At 45.3% G+C, this 26,788-nt stretch overlaps 2 protein-coding genes across 5 annotated transcripts in view; one reads left to right on the forward strand and one right to left on the reverse strand.

Moving 5' to 3' along the window:
- ATL2 (atlastin GTPase 2) overlaps window positions 1-18,686 on the forward strand; it is a 39,643-nt gene extending 20,957 nt beyond the window's left edge. Inside the window, exons 3-15 of one of the 4 annotated variants that reach the window (XM_077790637.1) lie at window positions 3,113-3,247; window positions 4,850-4,954; window positions 5,691-5,741; window positions 7,846-7,902; window positions 8,489-8,581; window positions 8,843-8,981; window positions 9,692-9,819; window positions 11,942-11,998; window positions 12,779-12,850; window positions 14,506-14,937; window positions 16,183-16,197; window positions 16,305-16,415; window positions 16,825-16,912. In XM_077790637.1, the coding sequence (XP_077646763.1) occupies window positions 3,113-3,247; window positions 4,850-4,954; window positions 5,691-5,741; window positions 7,846-7,902; window positions 8,489-8,581; window positions 8,843-8,981; window positions 9,692-9,819; window positions 11,942-11,998; window positions 12,779-12,850; window positions 14,506-14,937; window positions 16,183-16,197; window positions 16,305-16,412 (1,392 nt within the window). In that variant the 3' untranslated portion in view covers window positions 16,413-16,415; window positions 16,825-16,912. Of the gene's footprint in view, window positions 1-3,112; window positions 3,248-4,849; window positions 4,955-5,690; window positions 5,742-7,845; window positions 7,903-8,488; window positions 8,582-8,842; window positions 8,982-9,691; window positions 9,820-11,941; window positions 11,999-12,778; window positions 12,851-14,505; window positions 14,938-16,182; window positions 16,198-16,304 lie in introns of all 4 variants that reach the window. The other 3 variants (XM_077790636.1, XM_077790639.1, XM_021538603.3) reach the window with 3 other exon arrangements.
- A 1,138-nt stretch (window positions 18,687-19,824) lies between these two features.
- On the reverse strand, window positions 19,825-26,423 carry EIF4A3 (eukaryotic translation initiation factor 4A3). The gene is made up of 12 exons (XM_021538608.2): window positions 26,199-26,423; window positions 25,906-25,978; window positions 25,094-25,160; window positions 24,161-24,223; window positions 23,599-23,731; window positions 22,859-22,939; window positions 22,429-22,570; window positions 21,523-21,661; window positions 20,955-21,070; window positions 20,358-20,465; window positions 20,144-20,271; window positions 19,825-20,021 (listed from the first exon to the last, which is right to left on the reverse strand). The coding sequence occupies exons 1-12, from the start codon at window positions 26,362-26,364 to the stop codon at window positions 20,005-20,007; spliced, it is 1,233 nt and encodes a 410-aa protein (XP_021394283.1). The 5' UTR covers window positions 26,365-26,423; the 3' UTR covers window positions 19,825-20,004.
- Between the last annotated feature and the right edge of the window lie 365 nt (window positions 26,424-26,788).

The raw sequence follows: 26,788 nt of genomic DNA on the forward strand, positions 1-26,788 counted from the left end.
CCTTGGCTTGGCCAAACTTGGCCATCTACTCTAACAACTGTTTCTTTACAAGAGCAGTCTTGCTTTCCATGTGCTGCTTCTGGCCAGGTATTTCCATTCTGAAGATGTATTGCTTGCAAACCCGTAGTTGCACTGATCCAACTCACCGATGCATCAGAAGAAACTGCACTTTGCTGAATTGTTTTTCTGCCAGCTCAGTGACGTAAACTGGCTTAGGGAAGGAGTTTGACAAGTGTCAGAACTGCTGCAAACTGATTGATGGGAACTGGGGGTGATGGAGGAAAATGCAACGCCTCCTCCTTGGAGCACTCTTGAGTTGTATGAAGTCAAATGATATCCTCTGCTTATCCAAATTTAGTACTGGAGGAGAGATCTTGGTGTAGTTCTATAGTACTTAGTCTGAGCCCTCCATCTTTAATCAGGCTCAATTGCATGTCTGTATTTTCTGTGAACTAAATATTGCACAGAGTACTAAAGCAACTGCATTCAGTTCATGTGCCAGTCAAGCAATTTTGAGGTGTCCTTTTATGTGGACATTAACATGCATAATGAAAGACTTGCCAATAAAACCTTCAGAATCTCATTTTCTTGTCTTAAACTGAGTTCCAGAGGTCATGTGGAAAGTTGCCACTGTAAAAATCTCCCTGGTGCCAGCTGAAGTCACAGGTAGGATTTTAGCATGGCAGAGGTTGATCAGTGCCTTCAGGGAGGTGGACATCTCATTTCAAGCACTGTTCCTGAGTGTTATGACTGCTCTTTTGAAATGGAGCAGCAGCAGTTGTGTGCTCGGCAAACTTCTGTGAGGATCCTGTGGTCTTAAGCTTTAGTAAGAGTTGGGTGCAGCAGGTTCTGTAGGTTTAGATGTAAAAGTTTACTTGTACAGGAGTGTCACCTTGTAATTTTGAATTAATCCTCAAGGTGTACTCTGTATTAATGCACTAGGCAAATAAAGCTGCATTGGGCTTTTCCTTAGAGCGGAGTAAAGTTAAAGAAATTACCCTTTAGGTGACTGAGATAAAATTGTAGAGCAACTTGTAGCTTGATTGCAGGTAGGAGCCTTTTTGACCTCCTCCCATCTCTTTCAAGCCAGCTTGATGGATGGATACTTAAAATGCTGAGCTTTAGCTAAGGAAAGATGTAGGTAACAAACTAGGAGTGTTTCAAAGTGATGCAGAGGTCCATCAGAGGCAGGCTGAAGTACATCATCCATAAGATGAAGCAACTTCAGGTGAAGATGAGCCTGTTAAAACACTACAGTCTACTGTGATATGAATCACTTGTGAAATCAAATCAGGTCATATCTAGTGCCCATTGAGGGACTTGTCAAACTGTGTAGTTTTGATCAGATTTGTTACAAATAGGAGGAATACAAATAGGAATAATGTATGGACCAAAATGGGCTAAAGTGTTCTTGTAGGAAAGAAAAATGGAGCATACTGAATAACAGATTCTTTTTGAAAATTAAAAAGCTGCAGTCCATTGACACATACCTGTGAGATATGATACAGCATTGTCAAACTGTATCCTGGAGTGTGCTGCAGCACATAGCAGGCTTGGAGCTTTCATTTCTAGAGGGGTCTCTAGAAGTGTAAGCATCTTCTGGGATAGAAAAAACTACAGGGAAAAGCTGTTCGGGTTGTGTGCAGTGTCTCTGGTAGAGGTGTATGTGCCTATCAAAATAAACAGAAGGGGAAAAAAAAAACAAACAACCAAACCCACACAACTTACCTGTAAAGACCTGTAGAACTCTTTACTTGCATACCTGTGTTAATTTTCTGAATTTCTATATGCTTACCTCACCTTTTTCTGATCCAGGTAGCAGAGTTGAGTAGTGCATTGTTAGCATTTGGGAGAATGCTGGTGCAGAACTGCTGGATTGCCTGCATGATGCTAGGCATGAAGAAAATGTGCAGGTTTTTTTCCCCATCCACCTTTAGAAATAAGCAGTTTCACTTAGTTGCTTCAAGTATTTTTATTCTGTACAGTCCCTGGGTACTTATGCTGTGTTCTGAAATGTGAAGAAATGTCTTGAGCCCTTATCTGAAAACTGCCAGTGTGGAGTCAGCAAGGTAGAGCCCAGAAGTGAATTGAGAAATCTCAACTTTGACCTTCTCACTGGACTCTTTCCTGGCTGGTAATCTACTCTGGGTAGTTCAAGGCAATTCATTAAATGTCTCTTATGCCAGCTTGCTGTGTTCTAGCCTGTGAAAGAAAGCTTTGTTTACACTGAAAGGAGTGGCAGGCAGACAACAGTTCAACTGATGAGGGGGCTGCAGAAAAACCTATCCAGATGAAACTTCCTTGGGGTGCCTGATCATCCTCCTTACTTGCCAGTGTATGAGCTACATTTCTGGGTTAGATGTGCTCATATAATGGTTGGATTCTTGTGGGTGAGCTGCTGTTCTATGTTGCCTCTCCTGGAAGACCTCATTACAATTCCATCAGCCAGGAATGTTAGCTGCCAGCTGTACTCACCTCTCAGATAGCTCCTCAACTCTAATATGGATGGGTTGACTGGCATCTATCAAACTCTTAAACTGACCTTTTCTATCTGTAACTGGCAAGTATAGATTGTAAATCTTCTGGTTGTTGTCTATTCTCTGTGGCTCCTGCAAGATGGCATTGGGAGTCTGGTATTGGCTTCTGTTAGTGCAGGGACTCAAAGGCTTAGCCAGCTGTTAGTGAGGGGGATGGGAGAGGATTAAGTTAAGATCAGGTGTTTTGTCCCTTGCAGAGGTTCCTGCAGCTGTTCCTGTGTTGAAATACCTACTATTGTGTTTGAGCAGAGTTTTCTCAACTGTGAGAGTGGAACTGGTGGACAAAACAGTGCTGTTCTCAATACCTCTGAGTGCTGGAGACTGAAAAACTGCACTTACATACACTTACATTTCAGTGACTAAAAAGTTGTGCAGCCACTCAAATACCATGCTTTGTGGATGATCTTGAAACACAGCAGAGTAGCATTGTGTTTTAGTATTTTGTGTAGTGTTGTCATCTGGCTCTGAGCAAAATGTAACAACAGTATGGAAGTCTGCTAAACCCATAGCATGTTCAAAAAAAAAAAAAAAAGTTCTCCTTGGTTTTACATCAAGTTTTTCCTTTTGTTTTGTAGACTTCTCCTTGTTGGATAGGTGGAAACACCGAGCCATTGACTGGGTTTACATGGAGAGGTGGATGTGAACGGGAAACCACTGGCATTCAAATCTGGAGTGAAGTGTTTGTAATTGAGAAACCTAATGGAACAAAGGTGAGTGCATATCTCGCCTTGATTTACTCAAGGTCTCCCTTGCAGGAGTTGTAGACTTTCTGGTTTGGATGTATGGTGAGTTGATTTTTTTGTTTGTTTGTTTGTTACTTTTTGGGTTTTTTTAAATATGAAACAGAGAGGCTGTGGATGCCCCATCCAGGAGGTGTTCCTGGTCAGGTTCTGTGGGGCTCCAAGCAACCTGGTCTAGTGGAAGGTGTCCCTACCTTTGGCAGAGGGATTGGAACAAGATGATCCTTAGAGGTCTCTGTGTACACTTTTAATGTCATGGATTTCATGGTGGCTATTTGAACATTGGTTGTTTTCCTTTGCACTGAGCAACTGTGTAACATATCTGGAAACTGTACATCAGTGTAAGGATGGAGATTGATTCTTACAACCCAGCAGAAAAATTCAACAATAGTCTCATTCTGAGAGTACTTTGTTTTGGCAAAGTCTGCCCCATCCAGGCTGATGGGTGGGTTATCCTGGGGATGTTGTAAAATTGTAATGGCTAAAAATACCATCTACAGACAAATGCTGGGGGGAAAAGCTCTGTAGCACACACTGTTCTTTGAAGGGTGAGAATATGGTCTAGCTTCTAGCTGTGTTCTAGTGAAATGTAGTGCATGGCTGTACTTCAGGATCTGGAAGCTGGTCCTTCCATATCATTTTAGCAAGCAGTCTATAAAGAAAGACTAAGTCTAACAGTGGGGAAAAAAGCACTAACTTGATTATGTTTTAACTCTTTTTAAGTCAGTTTAACTGCAAAGTTTACTTGGAGGTGTTTAGGCTGAAACAATGTGTTAATGTCATTAATAAATATTTACTCCACAATAGTGGTGGTAATCTTGAACTATTTGTGTTCTGAACCATCGTTTTTAAATTATTTAAATTTCATACCCTTTACATTTGCAAAGGAAACACCTGATGCCCAATCTGTGGGACATGGATTTTAAAAATAGTGGCTTAGTGATGTTTAACAAATTTCACAGCTAACCAAACGTTTCTCTGGTTAAAAACCAGTTATGTTGTGTGAATCTGCTTATGCTTTGGGAACAAATCACTCACTCGTTCTTGCTTATCAGTGGGAAAGAGAAGGGAAGTGTAGTAGGTCCCAAAGATGGGAGTTGGACTGATAAACTTTTTTCATTAATATCACTTCCTTCCTTGTCATTCCAGCAGACAGTATCAATTATCTTGTTTTCTGCTGAAAATAATTATTTTAAGATATATATATATGTATTTATAAGTAACCATCTTCCTCTTAGCTCTAATGAACTATGCTAGATCTGCAGCTGAGGCTGATGTCCTTCCGGTGAAGGAGAGCTGTCAGTTACTCTGCATGGCACCCCCACGGGGCCCAGGAGGGCTGTTTCTCTGGGAGGAGGTGGCCAGGCAAGGCCAGAGACCTGAGGCTGATGGCAGGGCCCTCTGGCTGCTGCTCACTCAGCTGTGGGGGAGTGTGCAGGGAGCTGGCTGAGGTTTCATCAACAGGCCCGGGGCAGAGACTTGCTCTGCCTGGAACAGAACTGACCCCAGTGGCCTGGAGCATCAAAGTGTCCATGATCTGATTGACTGCTGCTGTTCTTTACAACTCTGCAGGTTGCTGTACTACTCATGGATACCCAAGGTGCCTTTGATAGCCAATCCACTATCAAAGACTGTGCAACAGTTTTTGCCCTGAGCACCATGACGAGCTCTGTCCAGGTGAGAATATCCATGCTGGCAAATATTGGCAGAACCCTCTATCCTGAACATGCAAAAAATATCTCTTGAGCCACACTTGGAAAGTTCACCTGCATATCTTCCTCCAACTCGGATTTAAAACTCCATACTTTGTCTTATTTTCAGTGTAGTGCATAAACTACCCAAGTTGCTCGGTGGAATCAAGGTTATGCGAGGCCAGGCTGAGTTAAATTGCTGACAGAACTGGGAAATCCCCTTCCCCCCAAGATGTCAGAGTAGCAACTGCTTCTTTACAGATGTATTACAGAATCCTTTTTAAGGCTGTACATAGAGCTTGGGGTGACATTATGCTGAGATCAGCTGAACTTAAAATTGCTCTTCTGTTCAAGTGTCCTTTAAACTCCTGAGAATTGTGCTGTACTCAAAACTACTTCTAAGCTTGTGCCTTAGAAGTGCCAAAAGTGAACAGGTTCTTGAGGGTGACAAGTGACTTTAGATCAGACATCACGCAACCGAAAAGGAACAGGAGTGTGTAGAGCATTACTTCTGTCCTGTAGAGTTGGCTCTAGTGAATCATTTTTGAATAAGGAGGTGATTTTTGTTTGAGATGTGTTCTGTGACACCTTTCTACTTGCTGACTTTTGGGTAGTTACACTTTTTCTAAAGGGAGCAAAAATACTCAATGTGTGCAAGAGACTATATGAATGTAAGACAGTGGATTCATGTGACACTGTAATTCTCTGTCTGTCTCTTGAAGGTATACAACTTGTCTCAGAATATTCAGGAAGATGACCTTCAACACTTGCAGGTAGGAATATGGTGAATTTATGTTAAACTGCTTCTGAACTGATAGTCTTAACAATGTTCTAGAAGTTACTGTTCATGTAACTGACTTGGGAGCTGTTTATTGCTTCATGTAAAACACTGAATTTGACCTGATACTAAAACTGGTACAGCTTGTAAAAACTCTGTTTGCATCAGCTCCATGATGTTTCTGCTGTGCCAGAGTAGAGGTAAAATAGCATGGGCTTTTTATCTGGCTGATTCTTTTAAAGTCTGTTCTCTCTATTGCAAGTTCAGAAATTCCTGAAATAATGAGAAAGGAAATTTATGGAAATACCTAATGATGAAATTCCAGAGTTTTACTTTTTTTTTCTAAAATTGGAAAATTGATTTTATTTCATAACCAGTTTGTAAGGAAGTGTTGGAGTTTGGGTCAGGCCAGAAAGAGTCTTCTGCCCAGAAGCCATCTCTGTTTTTTCAGCTGAGAAGCTTCTGCAGAGCTTTATTTCTGCTTAGAAATAAAAGCAGAAGAATGTCTTCTCTTCACCATGGGGTTTTGATCCTCTAATGCAGCATCATGGTCAAAGGCCACTGAATTATGGCTTCATGTGAATGATGCAAGAGCCATATCTCCTTAACTTAAAACCTGTAGCTTTAGAGAATAGCCTGTGTATTATCAAATGCCAAGGCTGTGACCTTATCACAGCTTAAAACTGGTCTGTGTGTCTTCAGTGCTACAACGGACTGGCTGCCAATGCTGGAAGTAGAGGAGCACTAACTGAAAGTAGTCTTATGAAGCTGTTCTCAATTAGCAGGGTTGTATCACTGGGCTCATACCCCCTACACCCCCCAAAAAACCCAACCAAGCAGTGAAAACAAAAAATCTGTAGGTAATTATTTGAAAGCCAGGCTTCCCTCGAGACTTTGGTCCTTTAACAGGCTTGGTGTAATCTGAATAAAACAATCTATCTCTGTTCTACTGGAGGGTGAGATTTGAAGGAAGGAAGGGAAGAGAAGGATGATAAATACAAGCACTGGGTAGAGGACACCGATGCATTTAAAGTTGCAGCAGAGAATCATGATCTGAGGGAATGAAATTCCAAATTTCTCTTTTAACAGGAATTTATGTAATTGTGAAATATGGCTAGTCTCCGACTGCCTTTTGCATTTTGCAGGGAAGTGAATGAGGTAAAGAGTTTGGGCCAAAGAAACCCTCAGCTGCTTTTGCTCAGGGTTGGACAAGGGCTTGGAAGTTAAGCTGTGTTGAATTAGTCTTGTGAGTTCCCAGGTGCTCTTGTGATCAACACTGAACTGCCCTTTGGGCCATCATTTACCCGAGACACTTGAGGAGTCAGTTTAATGCAGAATAGTGATTGCCTGGTACTGGAGAGTTCTGGTGGGCTTCCATCACCTCAGCCTGCAGTATCTGTAAGGAGGCTGGCAGATCAACCCCTGCCAGTATTGAGCTGTGCTGAACCAGCCAGCACAGTCCCTAATTCCCATTCCTGTGGGTTGTTTGGCCTGCTCAGGCCAGCAAGGAGTGCTGCTGCTGGTGTTAAAGATGGGGAAAGCAGTCAGAGGAAGACAGCTGATACTTGCCTTTATACTGGAGGGAAGGAGCAATTATTAGTTAAGGTCATGAGCTGATGCTGAGATCTGAGAAGCTGCTGAACTTGGCTTGTATTTAAATGTCTGATATATTGGCCAGAGCCAAGTTCCCTGAGATTTCCAGGAATAAACCTTTTGTGGGAAGTAAGGGGCAAATGTTAGAGAGGCTTACCTCCTTCACCTAGGAAGCAAGTGTTGGAAGCTGGCTTGGTGAGAAATGCAGCCAGCTTTTCTCTGAAAATAGCCCACAAGCCACCCACTTAAAACTGCAGTGTGTTGACAGTTCAGGAATGGCACTGTGAAGCCTGTGGGAATCACGTCTCCTACCTGAATCTTATTGGGGGTTGGTATACTCATTATTGAGGTTTGTTTGCCATTCTCAACCTATAGTGAGATATAAGATTGAAACCTTTAGTAAAATATAAGATTGAATGCTTTATTTTTTAGTGACAGAATAGAATATTTCACAGCAGACAGATGTGTTTTCTATGTGGCAATCCTTACACTGCTCTTTCTCTCAGTTGTTTACAGAGTATGGAAGACTAGCTATGGAAGAAGTTTACCAAAAGCCGTTTCAGGTAACTGTGTGTCAAATAGATTTAAGCAGTTGAATGTGTAGGAAATGAGCTCAGGATAATTTCTGCAGATAAATTAGTTGAGCTGAAGGTAACCAGTTCTTTGCAAGACTAATTTTCCTTCACTATTGCCACTTGGCTTTGCAAAAACCCAATGGAAAAAATGCTAAAGGGGATCACATTTTGGGCAAGTATAGCTTTGTGCTTGAATTATAAAGCATAAAAGGAATCAAGATGTCAAGTGATGTGCAGGTGTTAAGGAGAAAAATTTTGTGCTGCCGCCTTCTTTATTACTCTGAGATATGGTTGATCCTTGCTGGTGGTAGATGGTAGACCTGAGAAAAGGTCCTGTTTGGTGGTGGATGTTCTGTTTAGTTTTTTTAAACAAGAAAACACTTGCACCACATAACTACAAGGCTGCTACATTTAGAACAGCCAAATATACAAAAAAAACTTACATAGTATCTTTGCTTGTAATCTATAAGATGTTTAGTTTTAGAGCAGCCAAATACTTAATCACACATATGGTAGAATTTTCGACCTTAGGAATGATGTAAACCATTCACTGCTGTTGTTCTTGCTGTTGCAGACATTAATGTTCTTAATTAGAGATTGGAGTTATCCATATGAACATGCATATGGCTTGGAGGGAGGAAAAAAGTTCCTAGAGAAAAGATTGCAGGTAAGTTACCTCTGGTAGTCCTGTTCTGATCTTCTAAGTGACACCTTGCTGTCAAGACAATGATGCATCATGAGCTGGCTCCTTGTGCTAATAAAATACATTTGTGGTGTTTCCACTCATAGGCAAAGTTGACATTATTAGGTTCAGGAATAAAAGCTTTAAACACTCTTCTGTGCTTTTACTGCTTTTATGATGATGGTTAATCTTGACTGCAGTGCTGTAAAACTAGTAGCAGTTCTTAATGCCTTTTTTTCTCCTCAGGTCAAGCAAAACCAACATGAAGAGCTACAGAATGTAAGGAAGCATATTCACTCCTGTTTCAGTAATCTTGGGTGTTTCCTGTTGCCCCACCCTGGTCTTAAAGTTGCAACAAATCCAAATTTTGATGGGAGATTGAATGGTAGGAAGCTTTTCATTTTGCGTTTCTTGCTTCAGATCACTGAGTTTGTTTTCTTATGTGATGGAAGTTAAGCACTGTAATGGTTAGCTATTGAAATGCCTGACTGGAAAATATAAGGCTAAAAGGTGAAGTTGCAGAATTTAGAAATGTGCATTGTATGTTCTTTTTAGTGGCTTAAAAGTAGAGGAATTAAGCAGGGAGAGGGAATGGATATCTTTGTGTCTAGCTGTTCATTGTAATCTGATAACTTGAGACGTGCTTAAAGGTCATTAAATAGAGATTCCAAAGATAACAAGAGGCTCCAGAGGGCAGAATTCCCAAGATTAAAGACTTTACTTTCTGGAAAGGCTTTTCTCTAGGAGCTTGCTGAGCCACAGGTCAGCTCTGAAGCGGCTGCAGTAAAAGCCGCGGGGTTCTGCTCCTGCAGAGGAGAGGCAGTCGGGATTCCTCCAATGCCTCAGAATGGCAAAGGCTGTCAAAGTGAGCTGCAGTGCTGGGATGCCAGCCCTGCTGTGCTGAGGGCACACACCTGAGAGCTCACTGTGCATTGCTGTAACTGGGGAAATGCACTTAAAATATTGAAAGGCTTAAAAATGCAGTTCAGAGTGGTGATGCTGTGGATTTAGGATTGTGGGCTAACAGTGCTCCTTTGGGAGATACAAGATTGAAAACTAACCACCTTTTTCTTGAAATTGATTGAATTTTACTAGATATAGATGAGGATTTTAAGAATGAGCTGCGGAATTTGGTACCATTACTGCTTGCCCCTGAAAACTTGGTAGAAAAAGAGATTAGTGGATCCAAGGTGACCTGTAGAGATCTTGTAGAATACTTCAAGGTAAGCAAACTCATACTAATTATTTCTGTTAATAGCTTAAAAGACAGTATTCTAAATTTAGGCCACGATGTTCCCAAAGAAGATGAGATATCTAGGCTGACGCTCACTGATCAGCTCACTTTTATTTTCATTTCATTACTCTGACTTTCCAGAACTGGCACTACTAACAGTACAGCTCTTTGCAAGCTACTGTTAGCAAAATTTGTGGGTTGGTGTCTTTTATTTCCCTCTCTCTGAATAGGCTGAAATATCTCAAGTTTTATTAGATTTTTTTTTTGTACTTTTAAATACCAGTTGGATATTTGTTTTGTTTTTGTTATTTTGAATTAAAGTAGGTCTTATGTAGTTTTTACAGATAGAAAGGCAGCTCTTAAACTGCTAAGCATGCAATGAAAATTTCAGATATTCCCCTCTGGATTTTTAACATGCAAGGAGGGTGCTTTCTAAACACTTGCATGTATAGCACCACTGTGCTCTGAAATATTTATGTATGATACTCACAGCTGTTAGTCTTGAGCTTTTTTGGTATCATGGTGACACCAGCAGAAATGTGATAACATAATCTACATCACCAGGGATTAGCCTGGTGTGTGTAGCCTTATTTTTTTTTTTTTTTAATTGGAATGACTTAAACAGTTGGCTTGGTGGGAATGATGCCACTGTCTCCTAAAGACAGGAAATTTTGCATTGCTAATTTTGGGGTAGAAAAGTTAGGCTGATGTTAAGAAACAAACTATGCAAGGAAGGAATTTGAGACCGAAGCTCATTTAACTTCACTTGTAAAACAAAGTAACTTTAGGAAGGAAAGACTTGGTATGGGCTGCAGAAGTGATAGCTGTTCTGACAAGTGCAAAATCAGCACGGGAGCACTGAGCTTCACTCTCTCTGTTTACATGGCTGCACGCTGCTTTTGCTCCAGTTTTTCTCTGGTAGGACCATCTCAGATACAGTGTAGGGAGTGCACGTTCAGGTGCAGCTTAGAAAGGACTGCATCCTAAAAACCCAAGTGTAAAGCCTCTCCTGGAAAGCCAATTCACATCCTGTATCCAGGTGGGGAGCAGTGCTGTGGGGTGCTGCAGAAATGCCATGCTTATGTAACTAAAGAGGACTGCTCCCCTGGGACTGTGCATCTGCAGCTGAGCTTGTGAGGCCGGAGTTGGAAACTGTAGGGCTTTTACTTGGAGGAAATAGCTACAGAGGCAAGGAGGGTGTCAAGGGAACGGAGTCCTGTATCACTCTATATGTTTTTGTAGGTTGTTCTACAACCTAGAGCATTGAGTACATGGGGACCCTGATAACCTTGTTCTCTCCTCCCTTTGAGCAGAAAATCCTCAGGCCCGAGGCTTGCAGACAGGGCAGGGAGGGAAGGCAGCAGTGCTGTGAAGAGAGTGAGGACAGCTCCTCAAGGGCTGAGAGTGGCCTTGCTGCTGTACCTTGCACAGCTTGTCCAAGGCACTGGAATGGCTGCTGCTGCCTGCTGTGCCCCACTTCCCTGTCCCAGGAGTGTGCATGGGCCAGCATCTTGGGGCTGCACAAGAAAGGAAGTGTGTGCTCTCTTCCCTGAAACCCTGGGGAAAGAAAGGATGCCTGAGGATAAGCAGGGTGAGGCACAGCGGGATAGGTGGCTGCTTAGCTTCTGCAAGTGTTTGTTTGCTCAGCTCTGTAGTGCCTTGATCTGGTTTCTTTCCTCCTACACTTCAGTAGACCAAGGCATGTGGGGAAATGTAAGTATTGGTTCTCCCAGCACTGGGGTGAGTTTGGGCAGACCTCTTGCCAGACAGGCTGGGATAGTCATCTCCACTCTTTGGTATAGGTAAAGATTCCCTGTTTAGCCAGGAAATGCATTTGAGGGAGTAGAAACCTGCTGTCAAGAGCTGTCATGTCTTGGGACAGTGGTGATGTCTCCTCAAAGTGCTCTGCTGCCCTGCTGGGCCCCAGTCTCGGGCACAGGAAAGAGAAGGGGGAAAAAATGCCAGACTTTAATGAAGAAAATTACATCTTTTTGTATTTAGCACTATTACAGAGAAGTAATCTGAGCTTTTTTTGTCATCCCTCATTTCTGATTATCCTTAAGCACGAATATTTAGAAAAATAAACCTTTTGTTTTTTCCTTCCCATTTAGGCTTACATTAAAATCTATCAAGGAGAGGAGCTACCTCATCCGAAATCTATGCTGCAGGTATTTTATTTTCTTTCAAAAAATCTGATTAGATGATGTGTACTTTATAAGTTCTTTGCAACTGAAGAATCGTGACTGCTGTGGGCCTGAAGCTCCCCTTCACAGCTGTAGTTCTTGATGGATCTGTGTACTTTGAAAGCCACCTGAACTGTGATGGTTGGGTACTTTTCCCTCAGTTTCATCAACCAAATGAAATTAAATCAGCCAAATAGAGCTGGGGTCTGATCTGTCTGGTTGGTTGGGTTTTTTAACTGCTTTACTCTCTAAACATTGGTTTCCTGTAACTTGCTGGAAATATCCAGAAAATGACATCTTGCGGCTATAACTACAATAGTTGTCCCTGACATTGCACAGGTAGAAAATAAGTCTAAAATTCTTAACAAAACTTGACAATTATGATTGACACCAAAACTGTGCATCTGTAATGTAGAAATAATAAGAGCTTCCTTCTTTCCTCTGAGGTACTGAAAGTAATCCAGTGTCAGGATTAAAATGTAATAGTTTAGTGACCCTTATGTGCTTATTAACAGTAGAGCATTTAGAAGAGATTGCTCATGATGAAAAGCCTGTACAAGCAGGCTGAGGTTTGTTTGCAGCTGTGCTAGAAAGCTGAAGAAAGGCAGCAATATGTTTTAATGTATATTGCTAAACTTCACTTATTTGTGTGTGGCCTTTTCCTGGCCATCAGGAGCTCTGGAGGTTTGGGGGGTATGTTTGGAGTGCAGTGCTGTGTAAAACCTGGGAATGCTGTCAGTGACACACATGCTGCATGTTTTCTAGGCAACAGCTGAAGCGAACAATCTTGCTGCTGTGGCAGGAGCAAAAGACTTGTACAGCAAAGGCATGGAGCAGGTATGATGGCACAACCTTTCCTAAAAGCCTACATGCAAATACAGACCTTGAGCTTCCATGTTGCCCTCTGTGTGTGAGCACTTCAGTGGGGGAGGGTAACTCAGGGCCAGGACTTGTGTGTTCTCTGCACTCTGCTCTGAGCTTGGGTGTGTGATGCTGGGGAGTGTGAAAATGAGTGTGTTTGCAGGATTCCCACCTGTTAGTTCCCTCTATGGTGCTTGACAGGCATCTCAAAATCTTTACAAGCACGTGAGCAGACATTTGTTGTGTCAGGATTGCACAGGAGTGGAATTCTAGTTCTGTAGTCTCATGCTTCTGAACTGTGGCCATTCATTAGCTGTAAAATGCAAGGATTTAAGTGATTCAAAAATTTAGAGAAACCCCTTGGAATACAAGAATTACTTAGAAAAACTGTGTATGTAATTTCCGACTTGCTTCTTCTTTTGAAGATGGTGATCTTATATGAGTCTAACCTGAATGCTGGACGGATTTCATCCTTTAATGTAGTGGTATGCAAGGTTTTATCATAGGAGAATCTGAAAACCATTGCACGTCTTGTAAAGTTTAACAGGACCGTGCTTATTGAGAAACTGTACAACCAGAAAGGCCAGTAGGTGTGAGAACATGCTACAAACATCGCTCCCCATTGACGAGCCTAATTGTGGTCTTAATTGCTGAAGTAGCTGTTTTGAAGTTAAAGTAAAACATAGTGCTAGTGGCAGACAAGCCAGTTCCATTTGTTAGCAGGCTGTTTGGAGAATGTTCTGCTGGTTTAAGGGAACTCCTCTATTTTCCATTTTGGAAAATGTCTTGAAATAGTAAATGTGTTGTTTATAATAAGTGCCAAGGCTGCCTTCCAAACTTGAATGTTCAATGGTTGTTGAGATACTGTAGCTGTAAGGTTTCTAGCTTGGAGCAGGGAATAAACAGAAACAGATGTTCTTTTAAACAGACTTTGTTTCCATAGTAATGTTCCCCAGTGCTGTATATTTTTATATCACTGTAGAGATATGCACAAATTATGGAATAGTTTTTTATCCAGATGTCTCATATGATGTTCTCGATCTGACACAGCTCTGAAACTTCTATTTTTAAGAGCAGAAGTGGGAACTCTTTGGATTTAAAACTCTTATTATGTAAAGGTAGTTCTTGCTGCAGCTTTTGAGTTGTCCTTGTGAACCAAAGCCCTCCTTTGAGTGTGCATAACCAAAATACTGTCCCCCTAATGATGTGAAATGTAAGGAACAACAGGTGCAGTGTCACAGAGTGCAAGAAAACAGTGGTAGTTATTTGTGTGGTGGCCTCTTGATCCCTCAGTGGCCCCTGGTGTTTAACATGCTCTGGGCAACGTGAAAAAGCTGTTCTGAAGGACGAGATTGGTAGGCATTTTCGAGGGAGTTTTGGTGGATGTGGAGGAGTTTTTTCTGGGAAAAAGCAGGGTTGTGCATGTGGCTGTTGTGCTGTCCTTCTGGGCTTGCCTGAAGAGAAGTAGGAGTTCAGTCCTGTGCGGCGGGTCCGTGCTGGTTGGGCAGGTGAGGCTCCCGCCCTGCCGGGATCCCAAACCCCTTTGGCTGCCCCGCTGGACGGGCCGGGGCTCGTGGGCGCTGCAGGGGCAGCAGGGCTCGGGGGTGACCGTGGGGTCTGCTCTCCCGCAGGTGTGCGGGGGGGACAAGCCGTACATCGCCCCGGCGGACCTGGAGCGGAAGCACCAGGAGTTCCGGGAGAGCGCCATCCAGCACTTCCGCTCCGTCAAGAAGATGGGAGGGGAGGAGTTCTGCCGGCGCTACCAGGAGCAACTGGAGGCGGAAATCGAAGAGATCTATGCAAACTTCGTGAAGCACAACGATGGCAAAAACATCTTTTATGCTGCTCGTACCCCTGCCACTCTGTTTGCAGTCATGTTTGCCATGTACATAATCTCAGGACTGACTGGGTTCCTTGGCATGAACTCCATAGCTGCCCTGTGTAACCTTGTGCTGGGGATGGCTCTTATATCGTTTTGTACTTGGGCATACGTTAAGTACTCTGGGGAATTCAGAGAAGTTGGAACAGCCATTGATCAGATCGCCGAAGCTATATGGGAACAGGTTGGTATCTGTTTTTATTGCAAAATCTTGCTGTCTTGAGCAGACGTATCAAACAGTTTCTGTTCGTTGCTGAGAGGGAAAAGCTGGTCTAGACCTAATAGAGAATGCTAGTGCTGCCAAAGGGAAAATCTGCTCAGTAGTGTGACTGCTCTCTTCAGGAACAGATGCTGCACACAAGCAATGTTAAATAAGCTTAGGATATTATCAAAGAAGTGCTACTTAAGGTGCAGAAGGTTACTTAGTAAGTGCTTTGATGGTAAAGAGGGGACTCTTCAAAACTCTTTTTTCCTTAGCAGAGCAAGGAATTGATTAGTCTGTGGAGAGAAATGGCTGAGTGATGGCTTTCAGCAGCTGCTACCAGAGGCTGCCCAACAGGTTTTGTCCATCAGGGAAACTTGTGCTGTCTGTGACAGCTTCAGTGGGTGCAACTGCTGTTTGCAAGGAATACTCGGCAAATTCCTGAAAGAAAAGATGTGAGTGTAAGGACAAGAGAGCTGGAGGAGAAACTCTCTGCATAGAGATTTTGCTGCCTGAACCCAGTTGACACAGCTGTGCCAGTAAGGTCAATGTAGAGAATTCCTGACCAGTAGTTTTTGGAGCATTCTGACTAGCTCTGTCCAATGCCAGCAGAAGGAAGCACTCTCCTGTTGTTGTTACTGGAAATAAAAGGTGCACTGAGCTTATCTGGGGTGACATTAAAGTTTGTCCTGTGAGGCATGAGCAGGTAACTAACTGGAGCCTTCTGCACAGATGCTTGCTTCCACAGCTGGAAAATTCCTATGTTCAGGGCTGATCCTGGCACTGATCCTAGGCACTGGTACACTAGGCCTTTCTGAGCAACCTGCTGAGGGTCCCAGTCAGGTTTTGAGTTACACTGGAGCAGAAAAAGTGGGTTTCAAAAAGAGATTAAATGAGCATCAGTAAATAAATCGGTAACTAAATCTTGAGTTAGCACCACTAGCTCTTGATAAAAATTGAGGCTCTCCAGTGCTACTGGAGCTGCTGCTGCAGGATACCAAGCACAGAAGGCCTGGGGGAGAGCTTGGGTTATGCTGGCAGGAGCTTGCCATTTGTGGGCTGGAGGAAGGTGGTCTCCCAAAGACCTCAGCAGTGTTGCTGTTAGAGCTGCACATCACCCTCATATGCAAAGCACTGCAGATCCTGTCTGAGTGACTCTTGATTAAATACTCATTCTTGCTGTTGATTTTTCTGAATCTCTGCCTTTCTTTTCCCTCCTTGCTTCAGAGGAATCCCAGGAAGGTGAGAAGTTACTGGCAATCAGGTTTTTTTTTTTTTTTTCTGAACTTGATTGAGTTTCTGCTATGTTGTGAGAGTCATTTTCCCTAACAGCTGACTTCGTGTTTTAGGTGTTTTCCAAACTCTTTGAAGTCCTTAGACGCCGAACGGTTCGTCGTGCTCTTACATCAGTGCCGCGACAGCGACTCTCATCCAACAATAACAAGAAGAAAAACTAGCCAGTATTTTTAACTTTCTTTCTGTATCTGAAGTGTTCACACTTACACATATAGGACAATAAGCTGGACTGTCTGGGCCGGTCTGCATAAATGCTGTAACCATACCAGACTGATGCTGCATATGGGGTATGGAATTGCACATCCATCTTCTAGGAACTGTAAAGTGGTTTGAATTCAGTGAAATACTGCTGTGTAGGAGGGGTATCACTTGTGTCCATAGCATGTGACTGCTTTAACCTCATTACTCTAGCAGCAAAATTCATTTCTCTTTCAGTTCATGCCACTTTGTGTCAGATTTCATCATTCTAAGTTTTTTCATGATTTCAAGTCTCATCTCTTTATATGATTTTATATCTTACTTTCCTTGGTTACCTCATTTTCTTGTTTCTTTTGCACATTTCTCATTCCACAGGTGTTGAAGCCCATGAGTGATAATTTGATGGAGGATCATATGAGGCAGTCTGTAAAAAACTCTATCAAAGCAGGCCTGACCGAGCAGGTGGCTCACCATGCCAGACTAAAGACAGACTGACAGTTCGTCTCTTCAACTCTGCCCTCTCATCCTAGACATGCTTGCTGTACCATGAGAACTCAGTAATAAAAAAAAAATAAATAAAAATAAACCAAAGTTTACAATCAACTGTAGAAGTAGTTTAGTGTGATTGGCTTCACAGATTGCTGCCATCACCGGGGAAGAGTTAAGTTTGTCAGTGCTCAGCTCCTCAAACTGGTGCCATGGAGCCCGCTGGGGTGGAGGGAGTGGCTCAGTTTTACACATAGTCCTGGTGCCCCGTGTTGGGGAGGGAGGGGAGCTTCCCCAGGTTGACGGGGGCAGCCTGCCCCTGCAGCAGCTGCCTTCAGGGAAGTGTCACAGCGCTGTCCCCAGCTCGGCACGCCCTCGCCGGCTCCAGCGCGTTCCTCGCGCAGCCCGGCCGGCGGAGCACCGCGGCAGCCGCTCCATTGCAGCGTCTCTTGCTTTCTTGCCTTTACCAGTGTTACACAGGTGCATGTGCTGGCTCCTCACGCAGACCTGGGCTGTCAGGGAGGCAGTGCCTCAGCACAGAGGGTGGCTTGCCTTGAACTCGCAGACCTGGTCCCGAGGGAGGTGCGTATTGGAACTGAGCTGTCTTTTTCTGCAGTTTAGCCTTCATGTATATAATATTGCCATTAATTCTACTGGGGAAGAAATTCCATCCAAAAATGTTGCCTACAGCTACCAAGCAATGAGTTAGGATTGTCTGTACAGTGTGTTTAGTTTTTATTTTTTAAGAAATCACAGATAGGGCATGTATATGAAATATAAATATATAAATACGATTTTGTATCAAAGTTTTGTAGTTTATGGCAAAACCTGGTTCTGTGGTAGCTAAGTGCAGTTCCTGTAAAGGAATGTTTGTGGCTCATGTAAATGTGTGACTGCATCAACAATTTGAAGTTTTTTGATATATTTGTGATATTTACCTGCCTTGAGCACTGCAATCTCTCACCCCCTTGGAAAAATCAATGGGAATGTTTGTTGTGAAACTCTTGTCTTCTGTTGCATTTTAAAGTTATTTCCTGTAATTTATTTTCAGTACATGATTAAAATCAGTTGTGTATATATTAAATGAAATCAGTGCTTATTTTTAAAAGATGTTCAAGTATTGTATTCTACTACATAAGCTATGTCAAATACTTATCCTGACAATTATATGAACAGATTTGTTCTATTGTACTTCATAGCTTTCTATTGAAGCCGATGTTCCTCTCATGCTTGTTTCTGGAAGGTGACCTCTGTCCAGCTCCTACCCCCTCCCTGTATAGGAAAACCTCCTGCTGTTCTTAAGCACGCTTTTGACTTGTGGAGTTGCTTGTCAGATTCTGCCCTCCAGCAACTGTATCACTCTGAAATCTTGTTACTGGCTTTACTTTCATTCTTGGCTAAATCAGTATCAACTGTGTGGAGTGTAAAGGCAGCTAAACAATTAACTGCTGTATTTTCAGCTGGAAATGGCTGTGTGCAATAGCTGGGTTTTTTGCATTCCTAAATGGTAACAATTTTCATCAACATTTGAGCTTTAACATCTCCCCTCTCTTGAGTGAGGGAAATCATCTGTCTAGGACTAAAGCAATTGCACTGTGACTCTTGCACTGCGAAGAACTGCTGGGGAGTGGTGGTTACCTGCGCTCGCAGGCGAGGGCTCAGCTCCAGGGGAATGATGCTAAAGATGAGGTAGGAATGTCGCATTTTATGATATCTCAACCTGTACAGATTAAATACTGTTATTCAAACAAGCCAGTGCTTTGGTGATTAATCTCTTATTAATGTTAAATGAGTCACACGGGGGCTCGCAGGGCCACGCCTGCCCTCACTGCTCGTGGGCTCCAGGAAGGTGCAAGTCAGATTTGAGGCTGTGCCTTGCGGAGATTGCAAAAGCAAAACTGCTCAGCACGTGGACAAGGAGTTTGGGAGGCTTTATATGGACTCTTCTTCTGGGTTTGTGGGTGCAGAGTTCCTGAACACTGTGCCACAAAGTTGGTGCAAAATCCCCTCGAGCTTGTGGGAGGGATCGAAGGTAGGGGAGGGGTCAAGACGCCTTTTAATCAGGTGTGGGAAATGGCTGGTGCTTGTCCTTGTTGGCTGCTAACCCCACCTCACTCTGCCCTTTCATTGGGTGGGCGCAGAGGGCAAAGTGCCAGGGACTGGAATGGTGCCTGGGGTCCCAGGGGCTGCATGTTTGGAGCAGCAGCAGCCTGGAGGGAGGTTGTGTCACTTGACAGCAAGCTGGATTTAGCCAGCAAGTAGGGTAAGGGGCCTGGAGCCAGGTGTGGGAGCAGTTCTAGGCCTGGGCTCGACACATCCATTTTGATGTGGGACAAGGGACACAGGGATTTGGACACCCCATAGGTAGGAAAGGAACATGGAAGATCCTACAGCTGGCAAAGTACAGCATCATGCCAGAGAAAGAGGTAACAGGGCAGATGTAACTAGGTACAGCAGCAGAAAGAGGTGGAGAAGGTGACAAGACAGGATACTTGATCCTTCTGTTCTGTAAGTGCGTGCCCAAGTTCCTTGGGATGGGAAATCCTCATCTGGAGCAGTATGTGTGGCGATTTCTGGCTCTGGAAAGACATAACCAGCAGGAAATTCCTGCCTATCTCATAACTCAAATTTTCCTACAGCAGGCTAAGGCCAGGCCACAGATTTTTCCTGTAAATGTCTGATCCCTGAAGGTTAAGTTAAGGAAACTAAGAGTACATCAGGTGGCGTGGCACAGCAATAACGGAAGGGTAGAGAACAGGAAGCCCTGTATTCTATGAACCCAGATCTGGGGAGTGTCCAGTCTTCTGTTTCATTATGCTAGCCAAGTATGCCAGTTATCTCAAAACTCCCTGCCTGTTACTGTGCTGGATTAAAGTAATTAAGCACAGGTTATGGTAAAACTTCCTTTTTAATTGAAAAACATGGGTGGGAGTACAGATAATATTTACACAGGTTCCCAAGCGCGCTCAACTCAAGAACGTATGACCAGAAGTACGATAAAAGGATGTGGGTCCAAATCAGAATTATGGAGGGTACCAAATGGTACAACTTCCTGCTAACCACGGACCTTCAGATAAGATCAGCAACTGAAACGAGAGAAAATGCAGGAATGAGAAGTAAGAACCGAGTGTGTGGAGAGCCACAGCCCAGCAGGACACTGCTGCTCCCAGGCTCTCCCCAGGTGAGAAGCAGGTCAGGCAGCACGCACCGTTCATGGGCATCTCATCGATCTGGGTGGAGTAGTACTGCTCGATGTCCCGCAGGATGCGGATGTCGTCGTTCTTCACAAAGTTGATGGCGACGCCTTTCCGGCCGTACCTGCCCGAGCGGCCGATTCTGCGGAGGCACGAGGGAAGAGGGAATGGAGCTGCTGTGGGAAGGCTGCCCCCAGCCCCAGCGGCCCGTGGGAAGCCCCAGCCCACCTGTGTATGTAGAGCTCTCTGTTGTTGGGCAGGTCGTAGTTAATGATCAGCGACACCTGAGGCACATCCAGGCCCCGAGCCCAAACGTCTGTGGAAATAAGAACTCGGCTGCAAAGACAAGGGCACAGTTAGTTACTTTTCTGGGAAGCCAGTCTCCAGCACAGAGCATCCCCTGCTATTCCATGCTCCCCCCTGCCCACAGCACACCAGCAGTGTTCATACTTCTGCTGCATGTAAAGCTGTCCCTTGCACTATCACCAAACTTCAGCCAAGACAGGACCAACGCAGCTTGGGTCTTTCAGAAGGGATAATGTTCCCAAGTGTTTCAGATATTGAGGATGGAGCATGAACACTTTTCCTTGAATTTTAAATGCAGCAACTCCCAACTTCTTCATCAAGACAGTAGAGACTAATTCTATAGGTACGAGTATCCCTCCTTGGAAAGTGGCAATCTCTCAACCCTTCCACACCACAGGAGATAGATGGAAATCAAGAATTCTCCTTAATCTGAGCTGAACAAAGCCTTGACACAGAACTATTATGGCTTCCCTGCCCTGAGGCAGCACTGATGTAAGGAATGCTATCTGGGGTGTTTACCTTGCGCCAGATCTGAACTCTTTCATGATGGACTCTCTCTCCTTTTGGGGCATGTCCCCATGCATGGAGGAAACTGTGAAGTTGGCTTCCCTCATCTTCTCTGTGAGCCAGTCGACCTGTGAACACAGCCTGGGTTAGCTCTTTGCTCAGACAGCCAAACACAGCAACTGATCTCCTGAACATTTGCTGAGATTAACTGGTAGGGACTGAGACACTTCCACAAGCATTCTGAAGCTAAGGTAAGTAAATAATCCTTACAAAGCATCAGCTGTATGATACTGGGCTCCACAAGCCCTGAAAGGAACAAAGCATTTATCAGGAAGTGTGGGTTTGCTCCAGGAATTATAAGCAGTTAAACTGAGCACATTCTTACTTATCTAAAAAAGGCAATTCATGTCACCTGTATCAGGTCTGCCTCTGTTGTTTTAAGTTAGATACATCCCCAAAGGTTTAACCTATGGTCTTACAGAACTATTTCCAAATGGGAGAGCAACCAGACCTCTTAACTAACCCAGCACTGTTTGAGTCACCCTCGGGAAGCACCAAGCCCCTCTGATGGCCCCTGTACCTTTCTCTTGGTGTTACAAAAGATGACAGCCTGGGTGATGGTCAGCGTGTCGTAGAGATCACACAGGGTGTCAAACTTCCACTCCTCTCTCTCCACAGCCACAAAAAACTGCTTGATTCCTTCGAGGGTCAACTCATCACTGCAGGGAAGAAAACCACAAGCAGTCAGAAGGGCTGGGTGTGCTTCACCAGAGACCATCCCTCTGCCTGTGCGCTGTGGTTTACTGGTCCAGATGGAGTCCAAGTTGTTCAAAAAGTCCTGAGAAAACTCAGCTTTAAGAAGGGCCCTGAATGTGACCCATTCAGCAGAGACTGGAACTGCTCTGCTCCAGCCCACTCCAAAGGGGAACATCTCTGTTCTCATCATTTTTACATTTCAGCTTCTTGACAAGAGAGACTGAAGAAAGTCTCGAGAAGACCGAATGTACTAAATGGGCAGTGCAAGAGCTCAGGCAAGAGGGATGCTCCTCCCAAGTCCCAGTGCACAAGGACCTGCGACACCACCAGATGTAAACTGTGCCTCCAAGAACACCCAGGATCAGTTGGCTAAAGGGTTTTTTTGCCTGCTGTGTAACAGGAAATTTTAACAGGAAGCCTAAAAAAATCCTCTGAGGAGCCCAGGAATTGGGTAAGTGTGAAGACAGATTTCCATGAGGAGAGACTGCTATCCATGGGGAGAATGAGGGACAGCCAGGCTGAGCAGCAGCACACAGAACTGGACAAGGATAAAGTCAGGGAGATAAGTCAGCCCCTGCTGGAAAGCAGAACACGAGCACCTCTGCAGACACTCAGGGACGGCGAGAAGGAACATGAGAGACTCTCATACATTTAGATCACTTAATACTGTGAACAACCCAGGGCTGGACCAACTCAGAGTCCCTGTTCTCTCCCAAGGAAACTCACTGACCGTTTCACCAGGATGCGGATGGGGTCTGTCATGAATTTGTTGGTCATTTCCAAGATTTCATGTGGCAAAGTGGCGCTGATCAGAACCACCTGTGTGGCTGGAGGCAGGTATCTGTACACATCATAAATCTGCTCCTTGAAGCCTGCAGTGCAAGTCAAGCCACACAGAACAGTTAGCACATCCCTCTCCCAAATATCCTCCTCTTCCACAATCTGATCTGGAATTCAGCACTGGGTCATGAACATAAATGTGTGAATCGGTAACATCAGACAAGGCATGCTGTGTAGCTTAACCTACTACAGCCTACAGCTAACTGTAATAGTCTAACTTTTTAAACTTTAACTTTTAGAAGTGGGCCTGCCAGCTGGGACACCCTAGAATCATAAAGAAGCAAGGACAAAGGAAGTAGAAGGGAGACAAATGTTTTTACCTTTATTGAGCATTTCATCTGCCTCATCCAAAACCAGCATTTTGATGGCACGAGTTCTTAGACTTCTGCGACGAATCATATCTGTAAGATTTCACTTTGAGATGAGAATGCTCTGAAAGCAAGTGAGCCCCACCACTGTCAGGGCATTTTGGTGGAGGAGGGACAGATGTGAGAAGCACAAAACGCCAGGTGAACTTTATGTCAACAGAATCCACAAATCCTGTTTGAGAGTCAGCCGTTAGGCAGCTGCTAATTTTTGGTGGTGTTTTATCCCCTCGTGGGGACCAGTTCACGTTCTCCCAGTGACAGGGACTTGTTAAGTGCTGTGTGTTTCTCAGACACACAGAAGATGGGAGCTTGAAGGCCAACATTACCCCTGTAGTAACTGCCACGAACAGCAAATGTTGAACTCTTCCTGCGGTGGAACCAGAAGGTACCAGCTGCAAGTGCACCTGATCTAAGAAAGATGGAGCAACCACCAGTGCACAGAAAATGTGGGTTTAATTTTGGCATTCATGTAGGCATGGCTCCTATCCCCTTGAAGATTCAGGGACTGTAATACTTTCTCCTTTTTCCAAAGCCACCACATAAAGAGTCACCTCAACAATGGAAAGCAAAGCCTAAAGAGAGAAAATAAAAACCCCACCAGCACTAATTTCCCTCTAGTTTTCACAACAGCAGTAAGTTGTTACCCTGTCACACCTCACCTCCGTGTTACAGTAAGGTCAGGATTCCCTTACCGAACACCCGGCCTGGAGTGCCAGCCACCACGTGCTGCCCGTAGTCCAGCTTGCGGATATCCTCGCCCACGTTGGTGCCCCCGATGCAGGCGTGGCACTGCACGTTCATGTAGTCTCCCAGGGCGAGAAGGCCCTGTCAGGGCACAAAGACACGGCCTCACTGCCCGGCTCTCCCCAGGCCACACTTGTGAGGAGATGCTGGCCTGTGCAGCCACAACGTGGGCTTTCTAAAGAGATGGCAGCACAAGGATTCCTGTAACGTCTGGTACCCAAATCGCCACAGCAGCGGCCTTAAAACACTGGGAACTCAGTTCCTCAGGGATCACAACTGCTTTAGAAGCGCTGACCTTAAAAACTCAGGGCTGTGCAAAACCTCAGACTGCCAGAGTAATGAATGTAACACTGAGGAGCAAAGGACCCTGTATCAGATGATACTTTGCTATTTCTCTCGGGAACAGAAAGAAAAAGTGGAAGCTGTGCTTTGAGCTCTGCTAGAGAAACACCAGAGCACTGGCCCCGGGCCTTGCCAGTGCTCTCCAGACAAGGATGGAAATGCTCCTACCTTCTGGATCTGCACAGCCAGCTCCCGAGTTGGTGCCAGGATCAAGGCTTGGGTCTCACGAACCTGGTTAAAGCACAGAATCACAAGCAAGTTAATCACAGGCCAGCCAGAGAGCCAGGCATGGAAGAGGTGATGGATCTCACAGAATCGAAGCTGTGAGGTGTCACAGCTGAAGGATTTAGCACAGAATTTTGTGCTAAAAAAAAAAAAAAAAGGTGTGTACATGTCTTGCAAAATAGAAACAAATCTCAAGTCCTTCAGCCCTGTGTGTTTGGTTCAGATAAACACTTTGCACTGCTCAAGGATTCCTAGACAAAGTTTTGAAGTGTCACCTGTAAAAGTATTATGAGCACTTTACAGAAGTAAAGCAAAAGCTGTCTTTTCCACTTAGAACATGCAACCTTAATTTTTATGTCACCCGACAGTGACAGATGAGTGACAATCCCAGCCACTGAAAATCACCCTTTTATTCAATTGCATCTGCATATCCAACTTATACCCCAAAACGACTGGACGGACATTATGCCCCTGAGCAGAACAAGAGCAAACAGCTGTCAGTCAAAAACCTAGATTTGATTCTGTGCAACGTGTGGCACTTGTCCAGACAGGCTGGTGATGCTATTAGGACTGTCTGAAGACAATTCTGCTTGCTGAGGGATTAACTTAGCCCTAAGAGGTGAAAGAGGTCAGTTGTTAAAGACAACTTTATCATTACAAGACGTCATCTGAACTTATTTTGCCAGACTGGCTTTAACAGTTAAATTGTTATAGTTTGGTGAAGTTCTCAGTCAGAATTCTGTCTGAGGTTTACTGCCTGTAATTAAAAGACTTTGAAGTAAAGCTTCATTAATTCACTCTTAAAGAACACACTTTCATGATGAAGACCAGCGATCTAGTAAGAATTACTTTTAGCATGTGCTGCTATGAGCTTACCTGTATATCCAGGCACTGCAGAACAGATATGGAGAATGTTGCTGTCTTCCCTGTTCCCGACTGTGACCTGAGAAAACGTGTTTGGTGAGTACTCTGCATGTGTGCACAAACAGCACAGGCAATCTCAACACATCCCACCCCTCCACTGCAAAGAATTCAACAGTGCCAACGAAGGGTTTATGTTGTTATGATCAGAGCGTGATCTGCAGCTTTGAGAACTGCAATGCCAGGGACAGAACACTCCAAGGTCCCCAGCTCTGGCACCTTCACTCCTTATCAGACCAGCACTTTAACTTTCTGCCATCTGCCACACACACTTTTTTACAGGCAAATGACTTGTAAAGCCAATGCAATTTGCAAGGCTAGTAATTTGCACTAGTGAGCAAGAAAGAATTTTTTTCAGTGGGATGCATATCCTTCTTTGTCTCTAAGAGATATTTTTTACAGTAACTAAACCTAATAAACTTTGTTTTGCTTGTCACATTATAACACCACAGAACAGTTTGAATTGGAAGGGAATTAAACAACATCTAGCTCCATACGCCACCCTGCCATGGGAGGGGACACTTCCCACTAGACCAGGCTGCCCAGGGTCCCATCCAGCACTTTACAGAAAGTAAAGCCCCCTGGCCCTGGGCCTTTCCAAGGACGTGACATCCACAGTTGCTCTGGCCAGCCTGTCTCCGTGTCCCAGCCATTTCAGGTCACTCCCCACATCCCGCCAGGCACCGGCCCAGGCGCACGGGAGCGGATCCCGCTCTAGCCTCGAGGAATGTGCACGGCATCCCCCGCCGCAGCCCGGCCGCACTCACTGGGCGATCACGTCCCTGCCCTTGATGATCTGCTTGATGGCTCGCTGCTGGATGGCCGACGGCTTCTCGAACCCTGCGGGGGCCAAGGGACACGGTCACGGCGGGCCCCGCATCCGGGCCTGCCCCGGCCCGCGAACGCGCCCGGCCCTCAGCTGGGCCCCCCTGCCCTCAGCTGGGCCCCCCTGCCCTCAGCTGGGCCCCCCTGCCCTCAGCTCACTCTCCCGGCCCTCAGCTCACCCTCCCTGCCCTCAGCTCGGCCCCCCGGCCCTTCCTCGTTCGACTCCGCCGCCCACCGTAGGCGTAGATGCCGCGCAGCAGGTCCTCCCGCAGGCCCATGGTGTCGAAGGTGGGCGTCACGTCCACCTCCTCGCTGGTCTCGAACTCCACCTTGGTCATGTCCTCCTCCTTCATGAGGCGCTTCCGCGCCGAGCCGCCCGCGGACCCCGCGGACCCCGCCATGGCCGCACAACGCCCGCCGCGCGCCCGCCGCGCCTCTGCGCCTGCGCCTCTGCGCCTGCGCGGCCGCGCCTCTGCGCCTGCGCGGCCACGGGGCGGGCGGCCGCGGCGCGGGGCGCGGCGCGCGCGTGCGCCTGCGCGGGGGCGGCGGGGCGCGCGCGCGGGAGCGCGGCACGGGCGGGCCGGAGCGACTGCGGAGAGCGAGGGACCTTTAGCTGCCCCCACGGCAAAGTTGTTCCGCCCGCCTGAGGTGGGACCTCGTGTTTCAGTTTATGGCCACTGGAAAGAGCCTGGCACCATCCTCATGGCGCCTGCCTTTGAGATATTTGCATGTACTGAGGGAGTTCCCTCTCCGTCTTCTCTCCACACTAAACAGGCCCTGCCCCCTCCACCTTCCCTCATGAGGGGAGGTCAGTGCTACCATCAT

The sequence above is a fragment of the Lonchura striata genome, unplaced genomic scaffold (assembly GCF_046129695.1).
Source record: "Lonchura striata isolate bLonStr1 unplaced genomic scaffold, bLonStr1.mat Scaffold_149, whole genome shotgun sequence".
Taxonomy (NCBI): Eukaryota; Metazoa; Chordata; class Aves; order Passeriformes; family Estrildidae; genus Lonchura; species Lonchura striata.